Consider the following 25,029-nt stretch of genomic DNA (forward strand, 5'->3'; position numbering starts at 1 on the left):
ATAGATCGACAGATATGTGCGACTTATGTTCATCTAGGATAAGAAGAACATTTTGAACATCATGACCAGGAATATACTAAAAGATGTGTTGTTAGAAAGTGTCTTTGTATTGAATGGTTCACCCAACCAGTCTCACTCACAGTAGCATCTGTACCAGGTGACTTTCCTTCTTGTAATTCTAGATTCATGCGTTTCCCAAGAAAAACCAGAAGGGAGTACTGTTGCATCATTTTACAGTTACTGTCTTCTCTCTACCTAATATGACTGCTGGGGACAATATGATACATTTTCAACAACATGTGGAGATTTATTGTCGGTGGCGATTCCTTTTTCATCATCATTATAATGAGATGAGGCTTGTCTGTCAACTTGCGTGTTTCTAGTGTTTTTAAAACGTTCCAAGTTTGACATGACATGGATTCGGATGCCATTCAATCCCTGGCAAACTCTGAACCCCTTGCTTTCAGAACCGTTTTGCTTTTAGGCCCACGTGTGAAGGAACACCTAATCCATTCCAAAATTTGAGGCTTGTCCTTATATCTTATATCTCTTCCCAAGTTCAAAGGCAAAGTCGGAAGTGATACCTTCTGACTCTTGGTGTATACATATGAATTACTGGCCATTGACTTAAAATGGTTGACTAATTTAATTTCCTCAAGCTAAATAAATATTGGAGTTTTTCCAACAAGTAATTGGTGCATTATAGACTTTTGCTGCTCTTTTTACTGACATTTTACTTGCCTTGCATTACCGATATGCAACTCGAAGGGCATTTGTAGTCGAGAATCTGCCTAAAATGTGAATATAAAATATTTTTTAGAAATTTAATGCTTTGTAGTCGAGGGACTACGACCAAATTTAAAAATAAATTGGCTTTTTAATTTTGGTTACTATCAGGTGACCTTCATTCATAAAAACAATAAGTTATTTGTTAAAAACTAAATTTTAGAAAGTTACTGTTTAGGAATAATAAGATAACGAATTTTTCGTTAATTGTGAGTATTTCAAATGACATTTACCTGTTCATATCTTTTTTTCCTGGAAAATCGCTCAGGCGTAAAATGTTCTACGTAAATATTTTTTCAACGATATATGCGCACCCCGAGGATACATATAAATTTTGCCAATCCGTTTCTGTAAATATATTCTAAAATATTATTTTCATATATTTTTATCTAAACGATAACATTTCCAAAACAAAACTGACTGCTCTGTGTATAACACAAACGCTATTAAATCAATCATGCCATTTTCTGCAACATTCTAATATGCTTTTCTCTGTTAAAACACTCTTATGCTAGAATGACGTCACGTTAACGTGCGGTTCCGTGAATGTTTTTGTTGCGACCAAGAAAGAGCGCTACTATATTTTATCTACTGTTTTAGATTAAGGGCATATAAGAATCGAAATAATTTATAGCAAAACCGTGTTTTAACACTATACACTCGGGCGGTTATACGTCGTACAAATAATTTCACTCGGGATGCGCCCTCGTGAAATTATTATGCCCGACGTATAACCGTCCATCGTGCATAAATAGTGTTAAAACACTCTTTTGCTATAACTTATTTCTTAAATAAAAGCATACCTAACTCTTGCACTGATTCACTGGAATTCGTTGTCATCCCATTCAAGTGTCTGTAATTGTCATAAAAATACACAACATAATTGAAAAAGTAATTTACCGACCATTGCAATTAAAATGACAAAATACATTGTATACAGAACCATTAAGCTATCCAACTAGAAAGTGATTATATAACAGTTCATGCTCTACTTTACATTACAAATGTTTCTGGTGTCTGTTTGGCCAAACGTGTTGAGCTATAGTCTAAAGAGAATATACAATGGCTATTCTTAGTCGTCAATTTATAAGAGGTGTTAATTTTTTATCTTTGATAAAATGAATTAGGTTAATGCACAGAAGTCCCATGCCTATATTTAGCTCATTACTATAAGAGTTGTATAAACAGAATATATTCGTTTAAATACCAGAAGTAATGCCTACCTGTCTTTATTTCGAGATAATCTTATCTTTCGGGCACACAACGTCAGCAGCACTAATACGAACAGGAAACCAACCACGCCAATCACAACATATACTATGTTATTATCTGAAAGTGGTCAAAAAAGGATTACTAAGGTTGATTTCTGTTCTGTGCCTTCTATTAAATATTTCTAGAGTGCACTTATCCTGAGTAAACACGGTTGGCCATTTTTGGGCTTGATATATTTATAACATTATTGTTACACCTGATAAGTGTGCTATAAACATTTAGCTGGAGATAAATCAGCGGAAAATGTAACTCATAGTCAACAGACTCTCTTTAGTCTGGACTAGATTTCTGATCTCCTAACTTTTAATGCATTGTTTAGCTTTTAAATGCACGGGCCCCTATAACTAATTCTATTTTTTTTCTATATTCGTTTGCAAATGTATTCCGCAAATAATAAGTATATGCAAGAGGCTTCATGTAACTCGGAATATCATTCTTATTGACAATACCAACCAGTGAAACTTCAGTTTCGAAAACGACAGTGATGCTGATAAAACAAGTCGAATTATGTACCCTAACATTCCTTCCAGTACATTTTTGGCTACATGTATTTTCTTGCTTATTTACAGTGTTTCAGAACAATCAATACATTGTAAGTAAAGTAAAGAATTCCTCGGAATAAATAAATTTATAAGTATAAAATGAGATAAGAATAATGAAGTAGATACATATTAAATTGAATGCAGTCTTCACTTCAAAATGCCAAATAAACTGATAACCGGCAGGACATTAATTAGTACTGATGAGAAACAATCAAAACTAAATGTACCCAGTGATGATATTACCCAAATAATCGCCAAAACGACATTTTAAGCAGAAAAAACACTTATTTCTAATTTAAGAAACATATTATATTTTATATTGCCTCATGATATTGTTGTTTCCTTCTAATGAATCCATTGTACATAAATAAATTGGATAAACTCTGAAAAGTAGCTGTTTTTCTCAAAAAGAGGGCACTTTGCCTGACCCGTGAAATTAAACCTGTCAATGCTGCAAATACCAATATACCCTGCTGCCTTTAGCAGTATTTGTAAAACTGAACAAACATTGATATTGGTCAATAATGAATAAATAACGACAAAACAATAAAAATATACCCACGAAGTCATATTTAGGAAAGTCTCATATTCAAAATATGTATTTTTGGGTCTAGTTTGATATTCCGTACAGAAATATATTGATAACGTTAGCTGTCGGAGTCATTAGTGATCTATATATTGAAAATCAAATTGTTGTTTCTTGAATATTCCCTCACTTTCTTTTAACAGCAGCATGTTTAAATAGTTCTTACCTTTGTAAATGGAAACCGATACTTTTCTGAAAGTAAATACATGCATTATCAACAAATATCTATGTATAACGCTAAATATATGTACACTCTATCTACTCTAATATTTTCGCAATATTTAAATATTAAGATTATTTACGTTTGCAATATTAAAACAAAATTATTTCCATTTATGTCTTATTAAGTAATATCTTATTTCTATGTAGACTATTTTTTTATTCTCGGACACTGAGAGTAATTTTTTTTTTTATCGGTATCCATGTATAAACTGTTAATAATATTTATGAACAGCGAAAATTTTTAAAAGGTATTTCCTTTTTCATTTTCTATCTCTCCGTATATCGGTATTTCTCTCATAGTAATATTTTGTATCAATGATTTGCTCATTGTGTATTACCGACAACTTGGATATCTGCCAACAACTTCACAATAAGAACCTTCTTCACACTGACCAGCTAGTTTTTCACGAACATCACATGGATCTGTAGCGCTGACCGGTAAAACTAAAATATATTATTTTTTCTTATAAGTTTCAAAAGTTCAACAGGAAACAATGGAAATGTAAACATATGCACATATTGAAGAAGAAAGAATTCTAGTTAGAAGGTTATCAGACACACTTTCGTATAAAGCTTGATAATATTCTATGATTCATTAATAGAAAGTAAATTATAGATTGTGTCTTTTTAATGTGAATAGTTTAAGTTATTAACAAGAATTCTAATATGACTAACAATGCTTTAATTATCACAACAAAATTATGTTGACGTCACGTCGACGTGCTACGGGTACTTAACGCCATGTACCTATCGTGAATTTGAATTTGATCAAATATTTTACTTAGAAACATATTTAAAACAAAATGTCACATAACATAATTGTCTTGATTAATTTACACACACTGAATTGGTTATTAGCTGCACATAATTCGCCATCATTTGCGCCCAAATGGAACTATTCCGCAAGACGTATTAACATTTCCGGTAAACAAAGGAGCGTGACGGTCTACCATTTGGCGCTATACATGCCTGAAGAAACAGTTCTGTCATGTTTGATATAAATTTTATAATAAAGGACATATTAGAAACGAAATAATTTATAGCAAAACCATGTTTAAACACTATTAATGCACGATGGGCGGTAATACGTCGGTCGTAATAATTTCACGTGGGCTGCACGGTTTTGCTATATATTATTTCTTAAATACTTACGTGATTTGGCATGGATTTGTTTTTCATCAAACAAAAGAGTTCCACTGTCCTCTAAATCTATTATTGCTTGAACAATTAAATCTGCTGTTCCATTCACATCTTTCTCATCAAATACAACAGTATAGTCTGCAATAACACTTCCCCGTCTGAAAGATATATGTACGAGTACAAGTACTTAATTAAACGTTGTCAGTCACTGAAGGTAATATGTTAGTTTGTATACCATTGTAAAAATTTGACAGCTCAATATAAGATGAAATAATGCACGGAGGGGCACCTGGGGTCTTTTTCCACCATCAAAGCTGGAAAGTCGCCATATGACCTATAATTGTGTCGGTGCGACGTTAAACCCAACAAAATAAATAAACAATTTACGAGGAGTAATTCCCAATGATTTACTGATAATTAACAAAGTGATTACTGTTATATATTGTAATTTTAGAAGTCCTGTCTTATAAAAATATAACCCTGCATGGTAACGGAGACGATACAGACAACATAACCAGTTTGCTGTTCTATAATTATGTTTTATTGTATTATGACGTCATATTTGTGGAGAAACTGTAACAAACCTTAAACTGTTGACAAAAACAGATATTGGTGCTGCAGTGACTGTGCTAAAGTAAAGTTCCAACTGAAAAATAAATTAGCATGTGACATACAAATATCTACTGTTGATAAAACATAAACGAGGTGCAAGTCTAACTGTTAACATATATTGAACAAAACGTCTAACTAGACACCACACAATATTAGCTGTATAAACTGTTTAATTAACTGATAAATTATTTAAATTTGATACATAAGAATTTAATAGTTATGTTACGGGTTTTACCGTCAGGTTTTCATTTCATTTAAGTTTTAATATAATATTTTTTTCTTCAACGATACCAAAAAACATAGAGATGCTGTTTAACAGTGTCGCTTAAAAGATTTTGAGAAACGCCTACTTTTAGTGATGTACACGCCTAAACTGATGTAAAGATGGACAGTGGAGTAGCAAAAAAATGACAGATCTTCTCAAAGTTTTTATAATTACAATTCTGGAAACTTAAACATTAGGTCACGTTTCTATTTGTTTGATTATTTTACCTCACATATGATTGTCTTGTGTCCGTCTGATTATCTACAGCCGGTCACCATTATCTCTAGAGGACATAATTGTGGTCCATTCTTAATGACACATGGTTAGAACGTGCAAGTAATTGGTACTTGATCACCATAAATTACGACATTAGGGCACAAATCATAGATAAACATCCATTACTACTAGGGGTAAAACTTTCCTCACTTATATAAAACCGAGGCAGTATGTGTGCCTTGGTAAATGCATGAAGAAAAAAAGATGTTGGTTCATCTATGTTAAATACTATGTCAGAAGGTCAACTCATATTAACATACGCGAGGTTACATTTAATATTTAATTTACATGTAACTTTGGCAGAATGTAAGTTTCCTTATATCTCGGCCAAGTGGTAAATATGGGTCATTGTAGTCAGGAATAAGGTTAATTTATCAAATTATAAAAACTTTGTAAATACTCTAGATGCCACATTTTCAAGAGGAAACTTAGAATTTTTCATATATGCAAATGCAAAACTATGTTACCTGGAATAAGGTTAATAGCTAATGTCAAATTGTAGGAAAAACATAAATAGAGACTACATTGTCTACCTGATCTGAATTAAAGCTAATCAAGTTCGGAATTGGTTATTCCGGGGTTAAAAACTAGGTCGCTGTGTCTTGTCTCATATATATACCAAATATATATATTGTATATATCATTTTTCGTATTTTTATAACATTTTGTTTGATATCTATTTAACTTCTTTTCAATACTTAACGTCTTTTCAATGCATATTTTCCAAAATCTTTAATTGTTGTTACAATCTTGAAATTGTACAACCAACCACACATTCTTAACACATTACTTTTGAGCTACTTATAAACTGACTGTTTTGGGGAGGGCCCTAGATAATGTTGAAATAACTTTTGGCTCAACCCATTTTTATGTAATTGATTTAATGCTTGCATTGAATGCGATGTATATATGTGTGAATATATAATATATACAATAAAATATGATTAAAGTAAAGTTAGCGCATGTCAAAACTTTAGCATCTATATAGAATGTTTACAAGGTTTAATATAGTTTGAAAAATTGACCAGCTTAGTTTTAACACTTATGACCCACTAACGGTAATACCACGTTTCATGTGAAAAATGTTGCCTCTACGGTGTATACATGTCTGTTTCTATGATCTGACATCAACACGTAGGTTTGTATCGATGAACATTATGCGAAGAACGTAAAAAAATCGTTTACGTCCAATTGTTTAAAAACATAACTTTGAGAGCCATTCGAAAAATGGTTGTTCATAAGTTTGAAACCGAGTAATTGACTTTTTAAAAATGCGCACTGTGTCATTCGTATGACGTGAATTACGAGCACAGGTGACAACGGTTATGCTTCAAGTATCACAAACGAAACCAGCATATCGGCTCGGATTTAATAGATGATAATAAATGAATGTCAAATATTTGAAAGCAAGTTGCAAGAATGCAATGACTGTGAGCTGAATGAAACATTTTTTAAAGTCTTTGCAAGAACACTGATATGTATATATTATAAAACAATTTGTGTTGTACCAGACTATCCACTCGACTGATAAAAAATAATATATTACAAACTTTTGTAATTTTTCTTTTATTCTATGTAATAGTGACAAATGCCAGTCAAACTTAGAGATTTTCTCATGGAAGTGATTGTAATGTTATTGAATATTGACTGGCTACATTCACAATTTTAAAAACAAAAATTAAGAAAATGATATATCATAGTCTAGGAGCTAATCTAGTATTGTACTGCAGCTTGTTGAAAAGTAACTTTAATCACAGCGTGTTAAAATTAATGGCTATTCTGCAAAACGTTTTCCTTTAACATTAAGATAAGTGGCATGTTACACAACAAAATAACATTTAGTTACAGATAACCCAGTTGTGATTGACTAAAGTTAGTATATATAGAATCGATTTATACATAAGATGTATTTACCATTTTCCGTATTTCAATGTATACCGTGTAGTTTGAAACAGCTGTTTCGTCATCTAAGGTAAGTCTTATTGATGATGACAGAGACTGCTTACTGGCGTCTGTAAAAAGAATAATAACGCAGACTATATGAAGGCCGTTCCTTATATAATGTACTTGATTTTAAAATTATAACAAATGTAGAAACATAGAAATTCAATTTCCAATATATTCTAATTGAAGAATATATACAATTCAAATGAAAATGAAAAAAAAGATCTCATTTATGAAACAATAATCAGCTGTTAGCAAACATTTAAAGCAGTTCAATTCAGTATACTAGTGAATATTTCAACCAAGAGAACTCTCACCTGACCCTAACCTTTCAGCCTTAAAATGCTGTCTGGTAACCATTGTGTGGACTTAAATTGAATTATTTGAAACTCCATCATTTAAATGAATTTTTAGCTATAGCGGCTCCTATGCGATGCTAAATAAACAACTGGACATACTTGAGAATGTTTTATAAAAGAATGCTTCCGACCAAGTTTGGGGAAATGCAGCAAGTGGTCAAGGGAAGAAGTCGTTCGATAGGTTTACTTTCGCTTTTTTTTGCCCTAGCTGTCTTTAAATAAGTGAAAACAAAACAGAAGATTGTTAACAGACTTGAGAAAATTCGTAAATATCCATCAATTGGTTCTTAGCGAGAAATTACTTATGCAGACCCTACGTTCATTTATGCGATTTTCATAATTTATTGTAGAAAAGTCCATGCTTCATGATATTTCCAATACTACAGTTGAGCTAACACATACGTTTCTTCCACTTAACTGATTTCTTAAACCGTTAACACTGAATTGAAAGAATACAAACCTTTGCATGTCAGTCCATCCGTTTCCAAAATATGTTTAACTGGGCATGCACAGGTATATGTTCCAAAAAAATTGTAGCAGCTATCTTCACATTTTCCGTTGTCAGTATCACATTCGTTTATATCAATGCATGTTGTCCCATTTGTATGTAGTTCGTAACCTTCGTCGCAAGAACACGTGAATGATCCATCTTTGTTAACGCACTTGTGTTGGCATCCTCCCTTGTCTGTCAGACATTCGTTTATATCAATACACGTTGTCCTATCAGTATGTAGTTCGTATCCATCATCGCAAGAACACGTGAATGATCCATTCTCGTTGATGCACTTGTGTTGACATCCTCCATTGTTTGTCAAACATTCGTTTATATCAATGCACGTTGTCCCATCAGTATGTAGTTCGTATCCATCATCGCAAGAACACGTGAATGATCCATTCTCGTTGGTGCACTTGTGTTGACATCCTCCATTGTTTGTCAAACATTCGTTTATATCAATGCATGTTGTCCCATCCGTATGTAGTTCGTATCCTTCGTCGCATGAACACGTGAACGATCCATCTTCGTTAACGCACTTGTGTTGGCATCCTCCATTCCCTGTTAGACACTCGTTTATATCATTGCACGTTCTCTCATCAGTGTGTATGTCGTAACCCTCATCACATGAACACGTGAACGATCCTTCCTCGTTAATGCACTTGTGTTGGCATCCTCCCTTGTTTGTCAGACATTCGTTTATATCAATGCAAGTTGTCCCATCGGTATGTTGTTCGTATCCATCATCGCAAGAACATGTGACTGATCCTTCCTCGTTGATGCACTTGTGTTGACATCCTCCATTGTTTGTCAAACATTCGTTTATATCAAAGCATTTTGTCCTATCCGTATGTAGTTTGTATCCATCATCGCAAGAACATGTGAATGATCCTTCCTCATTATTGCACTTTTGTTGGCATCCTCCATTGTCTGTTTGACACTCGTTTATATCATTACACGTTCTCTCGTTAGTATGTAGTTCGTATCCATCATCACAGGAACACGTGAATGATCCATTCTCGTTAATGCACTTGTGTTGGCATCCTCCATTCCCTGTTAGACACTCATTTATATCTGTGCATGTTCTCTCATCAGTATGTAGTTCGTATCCATCATCGCAAGAACACGTGAACGATCCTTCCTCGTTAATGCACATGTGTTGGCATCCTCCCTTGTCTGTCAGACATTCGTTTATATCAATGCATGTTGTCCCATCAGTATGTAGTTCGTATCCATCATCACAGGAACACGTGAATGATCCTTCTTCGTTAGTGCACTTGTGTTCGCATCCTCCATTCCCAGTTAGACACTCATTTATATCTGTGCATGTTCTCTCATCAGTATGTAGTTCGTATCCATCATCGCAAGAACATGTGAATGATCCTTCCTCGTTAATGCACTTGTGGTGACATCCTCCATTGTTTGTCAAACATTCGTTTATATCAAAGCATGTTGTCCTATCCGTATGCAGTTTGTATCCATCATCACAAGAACACGTGAATGATCCCTCCTCATTATTGCACTTGTGTTGGCATCCTCCATTGTCTGTTTGACACTCGTTGATATCATTACACGTTCTGTCATCAGTACCTATTTCGTATCCATCATCACAGGAACACGTGAACGATCCTTCCTCGTTAATGCACTTGTGTTGGCATCCTCCATTGTTTGTCACACATTCGTTTATATCAATGCACGTTGTCCCATCAGTATGTAGTTCGTATCCATCATCGCAAGAACACGTGAATGATCCATTCTCGTTGATGCACTTGTGTTGACATCCTCCATTGTTTGTCAAACATTCGTTTATATCAATGCACGTTGTCCCATCAGTATGTAGTTCGTATCCATCATCGCAAGAACACGTGAATGATCCATTCTCGTTGATGCACTTGTGTTGACATCCTCCATTGTTTGTCAAACATTCGTTTATATCAATGCATGTTGCCCCATCAGTATTTAATTTGTATCCATCAACACATGAACACGCGAAAGATCCTTCATTGTTAATGCACTTGTGCTGGCATCCTCCCCTGTTTGTCAGACATTCGTTTATATCTGTGCATGTTCTCGCATCAGTTTGTAGTTCGTATCCATCATTACAAGAACACGTGAATGATCCTTCAGTGTTATTGCACGTTTGATCGCAACCCCCATTGTCTTCATTGCATTCATTCGAATCTGAAGATATGATTTAATTTTCTTGTTTACTTATATTATGGTTGCTTATTTAATGTTTCTATTCATGACTTTTTTTCTAACTTTATAATATTGAAAATCCTTTTTGTATTTTCTCAGAAATGTTATCAGTGTAATGTCACATTACATGAACTCAGTATTATCATTTTTTCTGTTCCCTTTGGATGATGGAGTCTATACAGTATGTTTGAATGACAGAGTTCCGCTTGCTTAATCCAGAGCAAGGAATAGTGAAAGATGATGCACTTTTTAATAATTCTCACGAACAGACTGAAACAACCCGAGTCTGCTATTACTTTGATTGTTTGCGCTGTATGCTTCAAAATGATCTTCTTAAAGATTGCTTTTACTATCACCACAGTAGTCTTTGAGTTCAGAATTGCGGGTGAAGTGTCATCATAATTGGACTAATGTATTTCTGTCTTTTCATTTTTGTTATTGCAAGCGGACGAGCGAGTTGTTGCACATTTCATTACCTCTCATGAAAAAGTTCAATCATTCGATCACTTGTTATCACGAGTTGTATTAACTGTGTGTGATATGACAGTGGGTAGTTTTAGAGGTAGTGGCGTTGCCATAAAGACGATAAATAATGCATGTCCTGAAATTGGTTATTTAAATATTCACAATTAATATGTTTTTATCCATCATATTGTCAAGTTTTAGCAAAATAGGACCAGCAATAAAGATACTAGAGCACTTTTCCGGGTCTTTTTTTGACACCCCTTGGATCATACCTGAACATGATATACCATCCTCCTCAAGCATATACCCAGTAAAGCAAGAACATACGTATGATCCAATCGTGTTGTTGCAAACATGTTGACAATAACTACCCTCAGTCAGGCATTCGTCTTCATCTGAGTTTTAAATGTAATTTTTTAAGTGTGTTAAATCTGTATATACAGAATACGACAATAAAGATGACATAATTTAAACAACAAAAATATGATTATCTTAAATAACAGATAATGCATTGCAAATGTTTAACTCGGAACTTTGACAGTCAGGTAGTTTGTCTTTACAGATGATTTAAGCGCATATTTGACCTTGTATAAAAGAGTTTATCAAATATAGTTATTTGATGCAAAGCTAAGACACATTATTGTATAACAGAACGTATAGAAATTTTATTTTAGATTAAAGCCATAAAGAAAATATCTAGTGGAATTACCTTCCAGGACAACAGTAATGTAGCCACCATTAGACGTTACGTTAGCCACCACGTTTCCAGCCACGCAGTTGTATTTGTCAAATGTGTCCTTGTCTGTGACGTCTGTAATAGTTATCCTGCTTGAAAATTCCCCGGGAATAATTGTGTCGTTCTTAAGCCAAGAGTAATTTGGTTTCGGATCGCCAGTAACATGGCAGTAAAATTGAACATCGCTACCGTTCAATGCAGTTTGGTTTTGTAGAAGTGTTAGAAACTGCGGGGCTTCTGAACAGAACAAATTCATACTAACAAGATCGTTGATATGACTGACAATATACCCCATAGCTACTGAAGTATCCATTATTGATGAAGATTCGTTCTGAAACGTTTCTAACAATATCCTTTCCAATTCTAGAATAGATTTCTGTATGTTCGTTATATTTGGAAGATCTTCGGATTCGTAGAGGGCATACAAGTTTGAAATTGAATAGAAAATGCAGTCTTGGAAATCTTCACACTCTGATTCATTAAAGTATTCTCTCGTCATATTTTTCATTGAGGAAAACCAAGCGCTTTGGTAATTTACAGATTCAACCGCTTTTTTTTCCGCATCAACGATTTGTGCAGAAATATTTGCTGCTGACTGTATTTCAGTAAACAATGGATCGTCAGCTGCTGCCGTTTTTGAATCATTTATAGCCCTGTCTATATCTTCCTCTGTCATGTTATAATTGTAAACAGCATATTCTGTATTTATTCCCACACTGTCCACAGTAACATTGGCAGTCGTTGAATTAATAATGTTGTATTCTTGTAACTGCATATTTACATTGTCAATCTCATCAATATAAGATTTTGATTCGTTTACAATATATTGCAAGGAATCAAAGGCATCCTGCATGAAGTCCTGTATAACAGTTATTGTTATACATTTTTCACGAAAGAGCTCTATTCTGTTATCAGAATCACTGTCTCCTGTATCACGAAAACCTGTAATATTGTTCACGATATCAATAGTTTCATTAAAATATGTATCAGTGTTGTTTAAACCACCTGATTCCCGTATCTTCCGGAGCAGCACATGTATACGTGAGGACGCATCAAATTCAATGTCCCTTCGTTTCCTTCCAGAAAAAATTCCACCAAAAATGTCAATGATAGCTTTTATTGTTGCCCTCGCTGCCTGCCATATACTCTGTACAATGTTTTTAAAGTTTATTTTCAATTTAATTTTTCTCCAACCCAACCGAAAGGCGTTTACTTCACACGAAACCTCAAAAGCCGGCAAGTCCTGAGTGGACAATTCAATATTAAATCCACAGTTTCGAACGTCTATTATATTTTTCAAACCATATTCTATAACAAACTCAAGTACCTTAGCTGCGGCACCTATTACTAATTTTACTCCTTCCAGTGCAACTTTAGCGACCTCCAAGATGCTTTTTGCGACTTCAAGACCAGTTTTTGCTAGTTCTAATATTCCTTCCGCTACCACTAGGACAACACGAGACATGTCTACAACAAAATGTGCTGCAGTTACTGCTGCTTTAGCGACGTCAAAAGCCAACATTGCTACTCTAACAAATATTTTTGCGATTTCTAACAATATATAAACGGCCGCTCGTAAAATCATACAAGCTATATTAGCAATAACACAAAGAGGATCAGGAAATCTTATCATACAACTTGTTAATCTGCAACAAGGGTATGGTACCTTAATAAACCAAACCCTTATATAACAAATTCCACATTTAACTCCAGGAATGCATATTGTCGAACATGTTCTTATTCTACAAAGATTATCGACAGATTTTTGTGCGGCTTCCAATTTTTTTATCGCTTCTTTTAACGGTCCCTTCGCTTCTTCAAGTTTTTCCTTTGCTCTTTCAAGCTTCTCAACTGCATTGTCAAATATGATACTGGCATGTCTAACGGCAGTTTGCTTTTCATCCAGCCAGTTCTGTGCCTTTGTCAAACCACTTTGTGCAGATGTTAGTGCTGCTTGAGCTTGGGACAATCGTTTCTGTGCGTCTTCAGATACCAGACGTATGGCCTTTTTTAAAGCATCTAGGTAACTGTCTTGAAAGGAAGAGCTATCAGACTGAACCTGTCGCCTTTTTCTCGCTTTTCGAAACACACCCATATTTCTATATCGCACTGCCGAAGTTTCAGTATTTACTTGCAAATGACGCCTTTTCCTCGCCTTTGCAACAAAACGGCCACGAAGATTAAATGTCAGCTGATACCACTCTTTTCCAACCTCGGCTGTAACTTCTATTTGAACGAGAAAAATATCCCAGATATTACCTTCTAAATAGAAATATATACCATTTTTGCTGATGAAAATGTCTCCAGTTGCTTTTATTCCGAGCATACTTACAAACGCTTGCAAATGTAAAATAACATTATTAGAGTGTATAGCAAAGGCTCCGCCTAAACCAAAACCTTTTTCATATTTTAGAAAATATCCCAGCTTGTACTCCCTGGATGCCCTACCTAAAACACGTAAAGCAGTTTCTCCATCAAGGAGCTGTTTTACTTTCTCAAATCGGCTGCATCCATATAAATCTCCCTTTGAATAAACAATTTCGAAATCAAAGCCAAATAGTTTTAATCCAAATATTTTCCAGTCCGTTGTGAACTTAAAACCAAACCCTGTGTAGTTTCCAACCGATGAGATAGTACTTTTTGTGATATGATTAGAAATGTTTCGGATAATTTCTTCAATGATTTGGACGTGGCTTCCGAGTAAATTTGTGAAGTTATCTTTCGCTTCACTGACAATAAATTCAGTTTCATCGGCAAAGTTGTAAACAGCAGTCCTTATTTGATAAAACTTTTGTTGAGTATCTTCCAAGTGCCCTTTTAGCTCTTCTAAATTTCCAGATAGGAAATCGTTAAAATTTATATTTATTATTTTCTTCATTTCTACCACGCTCCCTTTTACTTCAACAAAGATCGCTTTTATAGCGCCCGATAGTGCCAGTTCCATGTTGTTGATCGCCTCTTCAAGAATGGATACAGTGTTGCTAAGCAGTTTGTCTAGTTCTAATATATCATTTGTTATGTTCAAATTTATTTCTTCAAGATGACTTTCTTGCGGGTCTGTAGTCACATACAAGTGTAAACGATTTGTGGATGAAAACACAATATCTTCGAGGACAGGTACACCTTTAAACGGGTTAATTTCAATCATTGCAAACAGAAATATGCCTTGAGGATTTGAATCTTCGCCACACCATTTCCGATTAGAGCCTAAATTAATAGACGTTAAATACACTATAATTATGTTCATACCTTGTTTTACCTACTCGGAGGATTTTTTCTTATTTAGTGTAATATGCCATTATTTCATGTATGTTTTCCGAAATGTAGTATTATTTTGTTATCCTCCGGCGAAAGTGGAGGGATATAGATTTGGTGTTGTCCGTCGAGCTGTTCGTCTGTCCGTCCGTGCATGCATCCGCCCAAAATTGAAAATGATTCTACAAAAAGCATTTTAGCTAGAAGCACCAAACCACACACAAATAGCATATGAGCTTTTCTCAAGTAGTTTTTCCCCTTGACGTGGTAAAAATGGGGATTTTAACTGTATCTATTTTAATGTCACATTGACATATTTATGGCTAAGATGACGACTCGTCTGCTTTTCATGCTGAAGGAAAATCGGATACCCTCTTGGCATTATTTCAGGTACGGTCGGACACCTGGGTAACAAACACAGCTGAATGTAGTAGATAGTATAATCTCACCATCTTAAAGTTTTGAACAGTAACATAAACATCTGCATATATCTCAAACATCATAAAGTACTATCTTTTTCAATTTTGACATTTCATAAGAATATATGTACATGTGTTTTCATAAAGAAGCTTGACAAAACTATGACAATCGGACAAACGGATAAATGTTAGTGCACTAACGCAGTATGTATCACACTATTTAATACGGATTTCACCTAATATTTACCTCCAAAAGAAATGTAAGTATTTAATGATGCTGTGACTAGCTGAAGGGAAACTGAATAGTCCTTGCCAAGAAGTTTGAATCTAAGGACTGGTGACACGGACAGCTGAATGTCAATAAACCCTGTCCATTCTTCTCGAAAAATTGATGTCATCATCTGAAAATTACAAATACCGTTCTACTTTGTATTTGTACCACAGAGGAACTTAGAATGACGCTAAAGACCAAGTGTGATAAAGATCTATCAAGAGTTTCAAGAGAAGATGTCAATGAAAGGTTTTTTTTTATTTTTAACTGTATCGGCACCTTAAAGGGCCAAACATCCCTACTTGAACAAACTTGGAAGAGGACCTTACATTAAGTTACAAGTCTGATGATGTTCAATCGAGCGGTTCATGAGAAGAAGTCATTTTAAGGTATTTCTATTTTAAACTCTAGTGGCCCCATTTTAGCCAAGCGTCCCTATTTGAACAAAATATGTATGTGACTTTTAAATGATGCTACACATCAAGTTTGATTAACTTCATGAGAAGATGTCGTTCAAAGTTTGATAAAGATCCATCTGGCAGGTCATGAGAAAAGATCGATTAAAGATATTTTCGTTTTTAGCCCCAGCGGCCCCTTAAAGGTGCTGACTGCTACTGGGAGAGAGGAACTTATAGTAACGCTACAGATCAAGTTTGATGAACATTCACCAAATCGTTCATGGGAAGAAGTCCTCTAATGACTTTTTTTTATAATTTGAACTATTTGAACAAACTTGATAGAGGTCAATCAGAATGCTATTGACCTTATTTGGTGTAAATCTGACCAGTAGTTTCAGAGAAGAAGATCCTTAAGTGAAAATGTTGACGCAGGACGATGGCCGACGGACGCCAGACCATCCGCCTTTACTAATAGCTAACCCTTAATAAAATTCAGGAGAGCTAAAAAGAGTTCTGCATGAAGACCCAGAACTTAACAACATGTGTAAGTGACTGTCATAATCTTATTGATACTGTCATTAACAAGTGTCAAAATTGAAAAGCCCTATTTTAATTATAGAAATTTGAGAAAGCTGAACGTAAATGAATATGTATCTGACCTGAAAAATATTCATATTAAAGAATCAGCTGATATAAACACTATACATGATGATTTTGAAAATAGTGGTATCAGCTATTGATGAACATGTTTCTGTAAAACAAAAGCATAGACGAATGCCAAATTACAATACAAGAACAGAGAAATAAAATGTTATATAAAAAATAAAAAAAAAAATACTTGAAAATTAAAAAGTCTAAAACATGAAACAAAGACAGAATGTTAAGAAATACTGTCATACACCTAAAGAAAAAGTTTTTAAATAGAGATGTGTTGGTGGTTGTAAGTCATCTGATCTTTGCTGAATTGTCAAGCCATATTTGTCAAGTAAATCAAATAACAATACAGTAAAATTATTTTAAAAGACACAGATAAAATTGTAACTGAAAATGATGAAGTTACTGAGCTTTTTCTAGAATGGATTTCATGTTTGACTGAAATGATCATCCTATGAGTTTGACTCTAAAAAGGCCATCGTGTTGACAAAATATCTTTCCACTTAACAAGTTAGATTAAGTTTATAATTATACTAATAATCTCTACATTATTATTGCAGTTTTTATACATTTGTTTTAAGCCCGCCCGCTTAGCTCAGTAGGTAGAGCGTCGGTCTACGGATCGCGGGGTCGTGAGTTCGATCCTCGGGCGGGGCGTATGTTCTCCGTGACTATTTGATAAACGACATTGTGTCTGAAATCATTAGTCCTCCACCTCTGATTCATGTGGGGAAGTTGGCAGTTACTTGCGGAGAACAGGTTTGTACTGGTACAGAATCCAGGAACACTGGTTAGGTTAACTGCCCGCCGTTACATGACTGAAATACTGTTGAAAAACGGCGTTAAACCCAAAACAAACAAACAAACATTTGTTTTAATATATACTGTTTGTTATTCTTTATTCGATTCAAAAGCTCACATGACCTTATATTATGTTGTTCTTGTTTGCTATCTTGACAACTTTAAATAAATATTATCTTATCGTATCTTATATTAATATATAGGCAGTTGCACTGCTGTATATGCACTAAAATAGTAGATAAATAAAACAAAACATTGTATGAAAAAAGATTAGTTACATTTCAAAATCCTTGATAGTGTTCACTCTGCTTATCTTTGAAGCGTTTCAAATATTTGTACTTGTGTTTACTTGACTATTATTGGGTACTAGTAAGTAAGGGGCTTATTGCAACCGATTAATAAAGAGGACTTGATGAATGTAACTTGCGAGGAAAAACAAATTTACCGTCTGCACACTCGGAACGCCTAAATAAATATCTGCATTTCCATCGACTGTAAAATATTCATCATATTTGATCAAGTCACCGCCAATCCAGAAATCCACTTCCGGTAGTAAGCTTGAATATTAAACATACACTTATTAGATACAAGTGCAAAACGATAGATTATGGGTTTTGGTCGCTAACATACGTCTTACGGCTGAAACAGGTAAATATTTTTGCGGAAAGTCATCCAAGAAACATTTCTGCCACTTTACTTTGAAAACAAGTCTGCTCATTAAGAGAAAAAGAGAAAAAGGCTTTTACAAGTTTTGTACAAAGCGATATCATATTGTGAAAACTAGAATCTGCAACATCAGCACCTATATTTGTTGTCAAATTAAGATGGCTTTAAAACTCTAGTAAAGAGTAACCCAAGTAATATCTTCGTGAAATAATCTAAAACATTTCTGCTATTTTTGTTGTGACGGCTATGTTCTTTACAAATTATAATTATTGGAACAATCTTCGAAGAGGGTCATTCAGGAAATGTCTGTGTTTGTACATGGAACCTTTAAATATACACTTCCCAGTTCAAATAAAAGAAAACATGTTACAGGTTGATTGAGCCTGTTCATTAACGGTTGTGGAAATGCATGCTTTTGTCAACGTCACAGACGAGGTAATTACAATAAATTTGATCTTTTTATGGTTATGCCTTAAAATATTTTGGGGAACCCTTATTTCAAACCACACCGTTTTCAAACTACAACCCTGCGTACAATACTCTGTCTAGAGGTTAGGGTTAGGTTAAACAGGTATATAGAATAGGTTGTGGTTTGAATTATACACAGATGTCGCTTGTGGTTTGATATAAGGGCTATCCAAATATTTTAGCCGACCGAAAAGGGATTTTGTTATAATAGTCAATACACCCGAGTATGTATCCATAAAGTTCAACTCAAATATACGTCCCTCTCTGTTTTAACAAAATTGACTTTTACAGAGCAATACGGTAGAAGTAGAGCATAAGTGATACTTACGGTGTGAACATCAAATCTCCATTCCAAAGCTCATCAGATAATGTATGATAATTAGCATTTATTCCATTTACTAATGAAATACCGATTCCTCTAGGAAGGATGTGAATATTCTGCTCTTCCTTAAGTGTCTGAAAAATATTCAGATCCAACAGGAAATTACGAGACTCTTTTGGAATCATTAAAAACACTGTTCCGCCGTAGCCGTGACAAAGGTCAACAATCAAGCAAAATTTCCTAGAATTCAATGGTTTAGGAATATCAACTTGGTGTCCCATAACATTAAGTGTAAACCCGGTATCAAATCTAAACACTGTGTATAAATGGTCTGGTAATACGGGCGCCCCTGTGCACCATGAAATCTCATCCATATTTCTGCCATATATTAGATCGCTCTTTATGTCTTGTACAGACAATATTTCAGTGCTAGACTTTTCGAATCTCAACCAGTCAGGAAGTGCCGGAAACAGCGATAAAAGAAACGTTTTCATGAAAGAGTCCATGCTGGTAAAATCAAAGAAATCAGTCTCCACTAGTTCAAACGATCGACAGTCTTCTGGTGTCAAATCATTTTCTATGAGTGTTCCCTGTGCCGACCCGTACTGCACTCCATAAAGACGAATTCATCATTTCTTAAAGTAACTTCGATTCCTTTTAGAGACATTGGAACTGATAAATCATTCACTTTCACAAAGACTATGCCAAGCGTATACATGACATCAGTATCATAAGTCAGTCGATACCACTCTGAGGTTGAAGAGAGGGTAATATTGATATCATTACCATCTGTGCAATGGACAAGTAGAACAGTAAAACATGGCTTTGGAAGTAGCTGCCGAGGTATTTCTAGCCGTTTAAACACTGTGTCCTTTTCTGCTTCACCTTTGGATTAGAAAAAAAGTACAATTCGTCGCAAATATCTATTTAAAATCTGATCAAGTGACAAAATTCGTACACCAATGTATTAATGGTATACTTACTCCACTGAATAGATGTTGTACCATTTCAAGCATGATTTTGTATTATAATATTCTCAACAGTGAGGGCGTTTACATTAAATCATGATAAAACTGTTTTTTGAGGTTTGTTGTTTTTTTGTAAGTATTTGATAGACATTATATCAACTTCAGCTTCAGTGCAGACTTTTTTGAAAGGCACACACATACACAATTAAACATTCAAGTACTTACCCCCGGCACAGGAAACACCATCTTCCTGCAGTTCACGCTCCCCGGAACAGTTGCATTGAAACGAACCCTCTGTATTTATACAAATGTCCTGACAACCTCCGTTTGCATAGTCACACTCATTGATATCTTAAATATATATAACATGCTTGCTTTTGAAATTATTGATAAAACTATACTCAGTTAGTTTGAAATGAGGAGACCACATTTGCTATCTAGAGTGCAAAACAGCCAGAATATGCTCCCGTCATGTAGGAATCACAAATATTTCAACATCTCAAAACAAAGGGAAGTAACTCCAATATGCATATATTTATGATAAGTTTAGCGTTTGAAAGGTAATTTGATAGAAATTAAAATATTTTTTTTTAGAAATAGTAGGTGACAGTCATTGACAATAAATGGTGTATCACACATAACCTGACTAAGACAGAAAGATGATGTACATTTTGTTGAAGAAAAAGAATAAGTGGAAAACCATGTAGATTGCCTAACACGACACCAACGAAAATGTTGCAGACTCGGTCCGATTGACCCTGTTTATGGACGTAGTGGAAATGCAATCTAACGTTCACGCCCTCTAGTCCCGATCCGAGCAGAATTCAATATTAACACACAATTTACACTTAATTTAGAAAAAAATCTTCAGGTAATTGGGCCAACAAAAATGATTTGATTAATTTAACAAAATTAAATGGCTACAAATTTGAACATAATGATTTAAACTGGCCTTTTATCAAACTTAATTTAGATTGGAGTATGAACCGCGTTTTGTATAAATATGGTTGAGATGCAAACAAATATTCTAATTATCGAGCCGACACAGCAAATTATGGAAATCCTGACTAATCAAAGGAGCATAACTTTTGAGATAACCGTCCACTCCGCCTGACTATCGAACTAAATATAGAATTTATACAGATACATTTTTTACGTTCTAAGATACAACAAACTAGAGTTTGAATGGACAACCTTAACAAGTTTAAGGGCCATGATTTTTTTTTTTTGGGGGGGGGGGGGGGGGGGGGGGGGGGGGGGGTTTGATGGCTCTAACTGGCTTGATATAGCGAACTTTGTCTAGATTTTATTGTGAAAAATCTCATTTTTAAATATGTCAGGTCAACGAAACAATATTCAAGTTTCCGAGTGGACTGTCAATTTTTGAATTGTGCCGGTTAGAACTTGTTGGTTAGATCTATTAGTGAATCATCTTCTGTAAAATTATCGTTGAATTGAAGAAACAATGCTACAGTACTGAGCGGCGGACACTGCCAATGTTGGCAATTTCGACTGATTCAAGGCCTCAACTCTTGATATACTAGTCCGAACTGACTGGTTATCGCATGGGACCTAGATTTAATAGTAACAGTATGGTTAAGTGCTGAGAAACAACATATTGAAGTTATTGAGCGGACATTAATTTAATTCGCCCAGCCGCCTGTAAAGGTTGAAATCATCCTACGAAAAACAACATTTTAAAATTAAGATTACTAACTGGTGTTATAAATACTTACAAATTTGAAGATGAGTCAAAGTGTTTATGGTTTAATGAATGTAATTATAAAGGTCTGAAAACTATTTCTTTAAGGTGGTTTGTAACGTCTTCAGAAGTTAATATTTACCAATTAAACGGGTATAAACTTATTTATTTAGGAAATGACTTTCGAGTCTCTAAACAGATTTAACATAACTGGCCAAACTTCATATGACAACATAAAGATAAAGGTCACTAAATAGAATAAAAAGTTTTATACGTTTATCATTTCTTTTTTACAAATGAAAGCTAGGCGTGACCAAAGCACCCAAACGTGTCACTGCATTTCATAAAGTATTCACTGCTTGTTAAAACAATACATAGATTTTCGCCATAACTTCAAAACTATTCAACAAGGAAATATCAAATTTATATTAGTTTTGTTCTGATTGCTAGATACTGTGTATAGTTATTTGTATACCAGACATTGCACGACCGTCCCAGAGACAACGCAGTAGAATAGGTGGCCATGTGGTCTAGTTGTTACACGTTTTACTTTCAATCCAGAGGTATGGGGTTCGAATCCCGATCCAGGCACATGTACACGGTCAAAAGTGTTATACAGGATAAATTGCAAACATTACAAACAATTACACATGCGACACACAATAAATGCATTTTTACATTAATAAATTTCATTAATGTATACATCAAACAAGACTCTACGATGTGATATGAACAGAAAAAATGGGTTGGTCAGTTTACGAAATGTTGTACAAGAAATGGGTTTTACCAGGGTTTTGAAAACAACCAGGGAGTCAGCTTCCCTGATATTGATGGGAAGGGAGTTCCAAAGTTTGAGAGCAGTGAACGAAAGCTCCGATCTATTGTCATTATCACGGTTTTAGTTTTTGTCATAGCAAGTGACAGCCTGTCTTGTGATCTCGGGTTTCTGACCGCTTTATACACTTCTATAATACCCCTTATAAAAACAAGGGACTGATCGTCCCTTAAAGGTGTGGGTCAGAACCTTGTACTGCACCCTGTATTTCACTGGCAACCAAGAACCGGTGTTATATGATTGCGACTAGGCGTCATAGTGATAACGCGAGCTGCTGTTCTGGACATGTTGCAACAGGTCAGTGTGCTGTCTGGAATGCCACTTAACAAGGCATTACAGTAGTCTAACCGTGACGTAACAAGCTGTTGACAATAGTCTTTGTGGTATCACTGGTAAAATACTGCCTGATGCGACCTATTCTGAGTAGTTGTGCGTATCCAGCCCTGCTTACAGAAATGACTCGTTGCTCCATATCCATACTGTTGTCAAACACTGCACCAAGATTCCTAACACATTTTGTGAATTTTATCACAGAGTCACTGGCCTTCACCAAGATGTCCTCAATGTACATGGAGTTATGCCTTGATGTGAATAACTTTACCTCCGTTTTATCAGCATTGAGCTTCAGCATGTTGCATTGCATCCACGAGACAATTTCAGCCTGAACGTGTTTATCATTATATATGTATATATTATAGTTTTAAAAGTAACGCAGCCACGACCGAAAATGTAAAATGAGGTGTTCACGAGTGAAAACTACCGTATTTCTTAAAGTAAAACGAACAAATTTTCTTTTTATTTCATTCACTATAAAAATATAGGTTATATATACATGTAGTTATGTTTGTGAAACTTATATATTTTTTAGAGTATATTTTGGAAAGAATTTATGATTATTCATCTTTTAAATTCATGCGAGATAACCGCGACACTATATCGTAGCAGATTTTTGATGTTTTACTTAAGGGTGTAAATGCACATCAAAACTTTTTGTTTTTTCGATGACACCATAATGTAATATTAAGAAAAAGGATATGACAGAAAGGGGTAATCATTAAAAATAGTATTGGTAATATTTTATAAGTTAAATCATGCATGTGTTTTTTCCTTACCATTCTTTGATTGATGCCTGCTTGCTGAGTTGGACGCGCATTTAATTAATAAACAAGTGTTTGCCTTCACAAGACAATCGCTTGTACATGCGCACCGGACGTAGTATCGCCGGTCATTTCTTACACTGAATTTTGTAAACAATGATTCCGAGTCATTGTAAATAAAAGAAATACCTAAATAAATTGATTTTCAACAAGCTTTTTCGATTGAATGTTTCTGGCCGATGGTGAACTTGATTTTAAGAGAAAAAGTATTTAATTGATTTATTTGAATAACTAAACAGCGAGGTTATATATACGGGGATGTAATCTCGCCAGGTACAAGGAAAAAAAAGAAGATATTTTCACTGCTTGGAAATAGTGAAATTATCAACTTTATTTCACTGATATATTTCAGTATTTCATTTAAAATCATAAAATTCATATGGTTCTTTTACTAGTTGCTTAGCTACTATGTTCTCTTTTAATTTTTCAAAGAAACTGATGAAACTTCCTGTCATAGAATGTATAAACAAACAGCCATGTTTCATGCAACGGTTATAAAGAAAATGATTTATCTTATACCTGTTCCACAATGTTGACCACTGAATCCTGCTTTACAAATGCACGTGTAGGAGTTTAAACTATCAGCACAGTAACCCCCATTCTCGCATGTTACACCTTCACAGTCATTTGTATCTGTAATTTATTTTTCAATACGTTTTCCGCATATAATATATATTCGTGGAAAATATGAATTATCACCATTGGCGTGAATGACTTGAAATACTCATATTTGAGAGGAAGTCTTTAAGGTACAAAGTATATCTATTTGAGGTAAAAAAAGACATATGACATACAGGTTTATCTAAGTAATATAGCAAAAGAGTGCTTTAACACTTTAACACTATTTATGCACGATGGGCGGTTATACGTCGGGCGTAATAATGTCACGAGGGCGCAGCCCGAGTGAAAATTATTTGTACGACGTATTACCGCCCGAGTGTATAAATACTGTTAAAACACGGTTTTGCTATATATAAATTATTTCGATTCTAATATGCCCTTAATCTAAAATAGTAGATAAAATATAGTAGCGCTCTTTCTTGGTCGCAACAAAAACATTGACGTCACCGCATGTTAACGTAACGCCATTCTAGCGTAAGAGTGTTTTAACAGAGAAAAGCATATTAGAATATGACACTAATTTCAATACGAAGAGCGTGTACTTATACATACTCAATGATACCAAAGTTGTTGATGACGTTTCAAAGATAACATA

At 34.6% G+C, this 25,029-nt stretch overlaps 1 protein-coding gene across 1 annotated transcript; it reads right to left on the reverse strand.

The window, feature by feature from the left end:
- Positions 1–1,566: 1,566 nt before the first annotated feature.
- Positions 1,567–19,762, reverse strand: LOC128548733 (uncharacterized). The gene is made up of 13 exons (XM_053524123.1): positions 19,158–19,762; positions 18,141–18,252; positions 15,819–15,972; positions 11,871–15,104; positions 11,434–11,556; positions 8,465–10,678; positions 7,616–7,713; positions 5,133–5,194; positions 4,561–4,706; positions 3,747–3,852; positions 3,353–3,378; positions 2,010–2,115; positions 1,567–1,639 (listed from the first exon to the last, which is right to left on the reverse strand). Exons 1-13 carry the CDS (start codon positions 19,655–19,657, stop codon positions 1,567–1,569), a joined length of 6,954 nt encoding a protein of 2,317 aa, XP_053380098.1. The 5' UTR covers positions 19,658–19,762.
- Positions 19,763–25,029: the final 5,267 nt, after the last annotated feature.

Source organism: Mercenaria mercenaria, chromosome 15, assembly GCF_021730395.1.
Source record: "Mercenaria mercenaria strain notata chromosome 15, MADL_Memer_1, whole genome shotgun sequence".
NCBI classification, from domain to species: domain Eukaryota; kingdom Metazoa; phylum Mollusca; class Bivalvia; order Venerida; family Veneridae; genus Mercenaria; species Mercenaria mercenaria.